This window comes from Scomber japonicus, chromosome 5, assembly GCF_027409825.1.
Source record: "Scomber japonicus isolate fScoJap1 chromosome 5, fScoJap1.pri, whole genome shotgun sequence".
Taxonomy (NCBI): Eukaryota; Metazoa; Chordata; class Actinopteri; order Scombriformes; family Scombridae; genus Scomber; species Scomber japonicus.
Window position 1 is genome coordinate 5,455,954 of NC_070582.1, and position 7,164 is coordinate 5,463,117.

Here is a 7,164-nt window from a genome sequence, read left to right on the forward strand (position 1 = left end):
GGTAATCACCAGAGGCTGAGGAGGACAGGTCATGCCTTCGCCTTCCTGGGAAACAGTGAGTCAGATGGTTCATTCAATCTCCTGTCAAGAATCTCATAATCTCAGCTCTACAGTTCTTACATGTATGTTGGGGGTCAATAAAGCTAATATGTTTTTTTTCCCAGGATGGTGAAGACATGACTCGCCCTAACCCTAACCAAGCTCAATCCTCATGCCTAAACCCAACCAACCCAACCAATGAAAGTTACAGGTAGTCAACAAACAGAGGCAGAGGAAGGCAGGTCATGCCTTCGCCATCCTGGGGAAAGAAAAAATGGTAATTGGTTCATCCAAGCTCCTGCCAAATATTTTTAGAAAGCACCTTTTCCAAACAGTTTCCATGGACGACTTTTCTGATGCTTCTGTGTAACAAACCATCTGACACTTACAATAGAGGCCCAAACAGCCGCCCAAAAAAGAGCTAATCTAACAGTCTGAAGAACATGGCTGATCCGACATTGCAGCGTTATAAATTAATACTTGTCTAAAAAGCTCCAGAATCAGTCCGTAACTCTGGTCTTCAGATGAACTTCTGCACCACTAACTCTTTCAGGGAGCGGGTGAACACCTCTCCTCTCTCAGTGTCTCTCAGCATAGTCAGTTCTTCCTGTAACTGGGCCACTGGTTTGCCCAGCTGGTATCCTAAATTCACCAGCAGGTCCAGCAGCGAGGCCCTGTAGTCTTTCAGTCCGTATCTTCTCACCGGCGGCAGAGCCTTCTGAGCCGCAGCAAACGCTTGTTCAGGATCCTCCAGGTCCCGGTAACAAACGGCGAGGGCGGAAAGCGTCGGTACGACCAGGGTGGGCTTCTGCCACGGCAAGAGCTTCTCCTGAATCCCCAAAATGATCTGCAGCTGGTCCACAGCCAGCCTGAACTGTCCGGATCGCAGCAAACCATGTGCTCGCTTCTGCTCCTGCTCCGTGAAGAATTTGGGGAAAAGAGGCGAATGTCGTACGCAGCGTGTTTGGTAAAGTTTAGCCAGGTAGTCCTGGAGGCCGAGGCGCCGCTCTGAGATGACTTCAGGGTTGAAGTTTCCAGTCAGGATTTTGCGAGGAAGCACCACATCCTCCAGCTCCTCGTTGAACTCCTGCAGCAGCGTGTGGTGGAAGCGGGCGAAGTCGCTGTAGCGGCGATCCACGGACACACGATGAGAGTCGAAGCTGCCAGAGCGCATCACCACGACCTCGTACACCTGGAAACACACGGATATTACATGAAGATGTAGCAGTCTGTATTTCTGGCTTCCATTCATTCCTCCTGTTCATACTGACCATTAGAAGATCCCTTCATAATACACTTATAATGGAAGTGATGGAGGACTAAATCCATAGTCGTCCTTCAGTTTAAAAATAAAAAGTATTTAAAAGTTGATGTGAAGCTAATATGAAGCTTCAGTTTTGTCCAAATGAGTCAAATCTTCATCTTCTATGTTTCAGTGTTACAGTGTTTTTAGTATCAAAGTCTTTTTGTTCCTATACTTCCACCACAGCTCAACAGGAAACACTAAGAGGGAATCTGATGCTAAAAAGACTGTAAATGTGTCAGATATCACTTGATATGACTAACTCACACTGTTACCATAGTAACTATAGTAACTCACACTGCTAAAGCTCAATAGAAGCTGATCAGAGACTTTTAAATGACTGTATGGAAACACTGTGGATTTAGTCCTCCATCACTTTACATTGAAAGCACATTTGAAGGAGATCTTTAAATAGTCAGTATGAACAGGAGGAATGATTACAGAGAGGAATTTATCATTTAAACCTGTATAAACTGATGTTTTCTCTACTTCAGGGCAGCAGAAGGGAAATATCTGGAGCTCTTTAGCTGCTAAATGCTCCACTATGTTCACCAGCTAGTCTACGGCTAACTGTGTCTGTTTGCTGTTTGGTGCTCAGCAGGTAGTGCACAGTGACTTTTTAGAGCTTTTTCTTTTAAAACAGCCGATTGTGGTCAAAAATTAAGTAAACCCGGAGGCTAGAAACTTTTGGTGTATGAGCCAGTTGAGAAATTCTTATAGAACTGAATGGGCGCCATTTTTGGTCTATCTCTTATAATACATCTATGTCTGCACCTATGGGCCTCAAACCAGCTCCAGTGGGTGATGTCACACCTCGCTACAGTACAAGTCTGCGTTTAAAGACAGTCGATAGTCTCACCACGTATTTGGACAGAGTGTGTGTGATGATGCGAGTCGACGGGATTTCAAACAGCAGCCTGACGGGTCGATCCCTCAGCTTCTCTTCTCTCAAGTTCTGCTGCAGCTCCTTGGTGGTCAAACTTGAAAAGGCAGAATATACCTCTACACACACACACACACACACACACACACACACACACACACACACACACACACACACACACACACACAGAAAAACAGTTAAAGGAAAATCTTCAACATTTATTCTATTTCTGGCAGAGGAGTCAGATGTTGGTTAGCTTAGCTTAGCATAAAGACTGGAAACAGGGGGAAACTGCTAGCCTGGTTCTATCCAAAGGTAACACACCCCGCCTACAAGCTCTCTGATTAACCCGTTTCTCCAAAAATGAGTGGTGTAAAACCTAAAAAATACACTCTCTCTGCTCTCTGAAACATTAATCATCGATTATTGATGCTTTCTAAACAATCTGTGGTTCAAATTCATATGTGTGTTAACAGGCCGGACAAAAATGAGGAACCCTTTTCAATATAATGTTATGTATGCACAGCGGCCTCTTCCTGGCATAGAAACACTCCCCAGAGAGAGAAAACGTGATGCTTTTATGAGTCTAAACAAACTAAAGTTACCACATTACAGAGATAGATACATAAGACACACGTCACCCAGTGCAGGCGTGTTTTAATAGTTTTTAGGCAACAACGGAGGTCTATGACACAGAGGAATATGATATGGGTACGAACAGAAGTAGTGTAGAAGTAGAAGTAGAAGTAGAAGATAAGAATAAAAGTGTCAAAAGTAAAAGTGCTCATTAAGGCTGCATGCAAACCACAGACGGGTTGTAGCTGCTGTTACATTAAATCTAAAAACCCTTATGTTGATTGGATATGAGCAAGTCCAAACAATTAGTCATACTATTTTCTAGCTCTGGGTGCAAAAAGGATCGATTGCAGGTATCGCTTGATGGGAGATGTTTCAATACTACGGTCGATACCTTAAACTCATAATGAGGAAATATGTCCCCTGTTATTATTATACTGTTTGATATTATTAAATTATAATTATTGAGGCATTAGTGGCATTTTTTGTCTGTTTTTAACTACTTTATATACTGTTGGTTAATTAAATTTACATCATATTTTACAGTGTAAGTACACAGTATAAAATCACTGGGTTATAATATTATCTAATTTGGCTCAACATCACACATATTGGGTTAATGTTACACAGAAAGCCGAAAGATAAGAGGACAAAGGTTGTAATATTATTTTATTATTGTACTGTTGGATTATTTACCCACTGTGGTTCTTCTGAATGTCTTATGTGCATCATTTTGTATAAGAACCATCTAATTTGTGACAGTTTTTGGGTAAATATGTATCCCCAGTGAGGTCTAGTGTGCACATTATATGCTTTTTTTTTATGTAAAATCTGAAATTACCAAATAACTAGAGTTGCTAAATACATGTAGCTCAGTAAAAGGTACAATTTTCCCTTTTTGAAATGCAGTCAAATAGAAGTATAGAGCAGCAAAAAACTGAAATATTCAAGTCCAAGTATCTTAAAACTGTAGTTAACTGCAGTACATGAGTTAAATATACTTTTAACTTTGACTGTGTTGCTTTTGAATGTCTTAAGAACATCGTTTTGTATAAGAAACATCTCATTTGTGGCAGTTTTTGGGCACAAATTTAACCCCAGTGAGGCACATTAAAGGTTTTGTATGTAAAATCTGAATCTGCAAAGTAACTACAGATGTGAAATACATGAAAAAACTGATATACTCATGAAGTTTAACCCTAAAACTATACTTAAGCACATTACATGAGTACATTTACTTTCCACTTCTGACTGCACAGACAGGAGAGAGCTGTCGAAGAATGAGGGAAGTTAGAGGAAAAGTAGAAGCGTCAAGTTTGTAGTAGAGTTAAGTTAATGATTGAGTGAACAAAAAAAGAGACTGTGAATCACCTGGAGATAAAGTCGTCATGTTCGGGTCTTCAGTGCGTCGTCCCGCCATCATATCCACACAGCTGCTGTTCAACACAGAGAAGATCAACAGGGAGGAATGAAAGTAAAACTTCCTTCATATCCAAACATGTTGTCACTTACTGATTTCCAGCGTTTCCCTCCCAGACTCTGGTGACTTTATGTTTCTCTCTTCACCTCTTTTAAGGCTGTCGTCGCTCCCCAAAAAGTGGAAAAAAAGCCTGAAACCTGAAGCACACATATAGACATGAGAGAGACAGAGAGACAGAGAGAGAGAGAGAGAGAGAGAGAGAGAGACAGTGATAGAGACACAGAGAGAGAGAGAGAGAGAGAGAGAGAGTGATAGAGACACAGAGAGAGAGAGAGAGAGGGGGGAAGTTCCTCGGAGGATAAATTCATACCAGTAAGCAAGAGTGAAAGCAAGAGGAAGACAAAAAGGGTGTAGAAGGAAGTGAAATTAAACACCAGTGCTGTTTTAGACTGCGAATATCTGAGTCTAATTCAGGAAAGTACAAACAGATAAACATGTAGAGCTTCAGTTTGGTGAGAAATAAAACTCAGTGTTTTGGTTTAACGGCTCCAGACGCACCAGCCGGGTGGTGTTTAACCTCTGTGTTCAGATTATCATCAGATTAGGTCTAAAAAGTGATTATAATTATTTTACCTGACAGCGTGTGAAGGGTTGAGTCCATCTCCCTCCAGCAGTCTGGTTCTACAACTTAAAATGAACTCGAGCCAAATCAAACAATTGATACTGAATTTAAAAAATAACCAGCCGTTGAAAAGAGGAAGGCATGCAGACTGACTCAGAGCTATAAATGTATTCAAATCGGCAACGTTTCGGTCACAGTGGCATGGCATCAACTGAGACTACACAAAGTGACATAAGGTACTCCTCCTGTCTGTCTGTGTTTTAGTCAATACTGAAATTACCCTGTATATGGATCAATTATGGGGTTTTTGGTGTGTCCATGTGGTTTAGTCCAATTTAAGAGAGGTTAAAATATGAAAATAAACGTATGAATAACTTGCACACATTCTTTTTTTGTGGACCCAGCATCAAATTTCTGCTTTTAATCCATTTTGAGAGAATATATTAGAGGATTATGGTAAAAATGTCTAAGTGGTGTAACCATAAAAACTTTCAACTTGCTTAACCCTCCTGTTGTCCTCGAGTCAAGGAAGGGAGGAAGGAAGGAAGGAAGGGAGTAAGGAGGAAAAGAGGAAGGATGTAAGGAATGAAGGAAGGGAGGAAGGAAAGGACGAAGGAAGGAAGGAAGGAAAGGAGTAAGGAGGAAAAGAGGAAGGACGTAAGGAATGAAGGAAGGGAGGAAGGGAAGGAAGGAAGGAAGGAAGGGAGTAAGGAGGAAAAGAGGAAGGACATAAGGAATGAAGGAAGGGAGGAAGGAAAGGAGTAAGAAGGAAAAGAGGAAGGAAGTAAGGAGAGAAGGAAGGGAAGCTCCTTACTTCCTTCCTCTTTTCCAGCTTACTCCTTCCAGTTTAAGGGGGAAAAGAGGAAGGAAGGAGGGGAAGAACAAAGGAAAAAATAAAGAAAAGGAAGGGGTCAATTTGACCCGGGAGTACGTCAGGAGGGTTAATCCACTTTGAGAGAATATATTAGAGGATTATGGTAAAAATGTCTAAGTGGTGTAACCATTAAAACTTTGTACCAAATAATTCAACTTGCTTAAAAACAGTAAATAGTCAATAAAACACCATATCAACTAGTTTGGCATGATCTTACATTATAACTTTTATATTAAATAAAGCTAATGGAATACTATTGTTCTAAATATTACATTTAATCTGGGTAACCATGGAGACCAGGACACATTTACAGTCATTATTAGTATAAGTCCACTTAAATACACTGTAGGTGATAAAATATCTAATATTTATCATTCTACTGTGGTTACCTATTTTTCTTTCTTTCTTCTCCAACTTGTTGTTTTCTTTCTCTTCTTCCTCCACTTGTTTCTCTCTTTCTCTTCTTCCTCCACCTCTCTCTCTCTTTCTCTTCTTCCTCCATCTCTCTCTCTCTCTCTCTCTGGATAAAATATTTAATATTTATCAATTATCATTTTGTGGTTACACCAAACCAATAAAAATACTAAACGTACATTTAAACAAACCTGATGCTGCTTTTAAAACTATTTTTAAAGATATTTCTGAATAGCTCATCTTGCCAACCTTTATTTGTCACTGATCCTATCCCATATCTATACAGTTTTTTGGGGTTTTTTTTGGTCCTTGTTTTGTAATTGAATTAGATTTTTTTCTATTATGTCTTATGTTTATTTTATTGATATGGACCTGTGGATGTACCGAAGATAAAGCTTCTTCCTCTTACATAGGCAAGGCAAGGCAAGGCAGTTTTATTTATATAGCGCATTTCATACACAATGGCAACTCAATGTGCTTTATATAATACAGAAAAACATGTAATTTGAGAAACTTAAAACATACAATTAACCCCCCACCCCACCCCCCCATAATAAAAACAAAGTACAGAAAATTAGAAAGACATAAATAAAATGTTTGCTGCATGAAATAATAAATTAGCTTTACATATACAGTCCAGTACACTCAGTGAGCACAGTGAGCACTTTATTAGGAAGACCTCAACCTCTCCTCATGTGTGTTAACTAGTAAAAAGTCCTGCATTGGTAATGTAAGCCTGCACACTGACTAAAAACCTCAAGTATATTCAAATGTATTTTTCAATCTCAGATCTTAGTAATTTATATAGGCTATACAGGACACTCAGTGATCGCTTGGACAAAATATAAGGAACACTTTTCAGCGTAATTATGTCTTCATGCAGACACAGAGGCCTCTTCCTGACACAAAAATACTTTCCAGAGAGTGAAAACATGATGCTGTTATGAGTCTTTGGCGCCATTTCGAAACAAACTACTGAAACCAAGATCTTTAGGGACAAAATACACGTCACCCAGTGCAGCCATGTCGGTCA

At 39.9% G+C, this 7,164-nt stretch overlaps 1 protein-coding gene across 1 annotated transcript; it reads right to left on the reverse strand.

The window, feature by feature from the left end:
* Positions 1-476: 476 nt before the first annotated feature.
* snx20 (sorting nexin 20) lies at positions 477-4,439 on the reverse strand. The gene is made up of 4 exons (XM_053318913.1): positions 4,368-4,439; positions 4,173-4,237; positions 2,202-2,344; positions 477-1,231 (listed from the first exon to the last, which is right to left on the reverse strand). Exons 2-4 carry the CDS (start codon positions 4,222-4,224, stop codon positions 560-562), a joined length of 867 nt encoding a protein of 288 aa, XP_053174888.1. The 5' UTR covers positions 4,225-4,237; positions 4,368-4,439; the 3' UTR covers positions 477-559.
* Positions 4,440-7,164: the final 2,725 nt, after the last annotated feature.

Excerpts from the sequence above, each read along its gene's own strand:
- snx20 (XM_053318913.1), bottom strand. The coding sequence starts at position 4,224 with ATGATGGCGGGACGACGCACTGAAGACCCGAACATGACGACTTTATCT. Across the intron at positions 2,345-4,172 it reads CATGACGACTTTATCTCCAG|AGGTATATTCTGCCTTTTCA; the intron begins GTGATTCACAGT and ends GTGTGTGTGTAG. Across the intron at positions 1,232-2,201 it reads ACACTCTGTCCAAATACGTG|GTGTACGAGGTCGTGGTGAT; the intron begins GTGAGACTATCG and ends GTGTGTTTCCAG.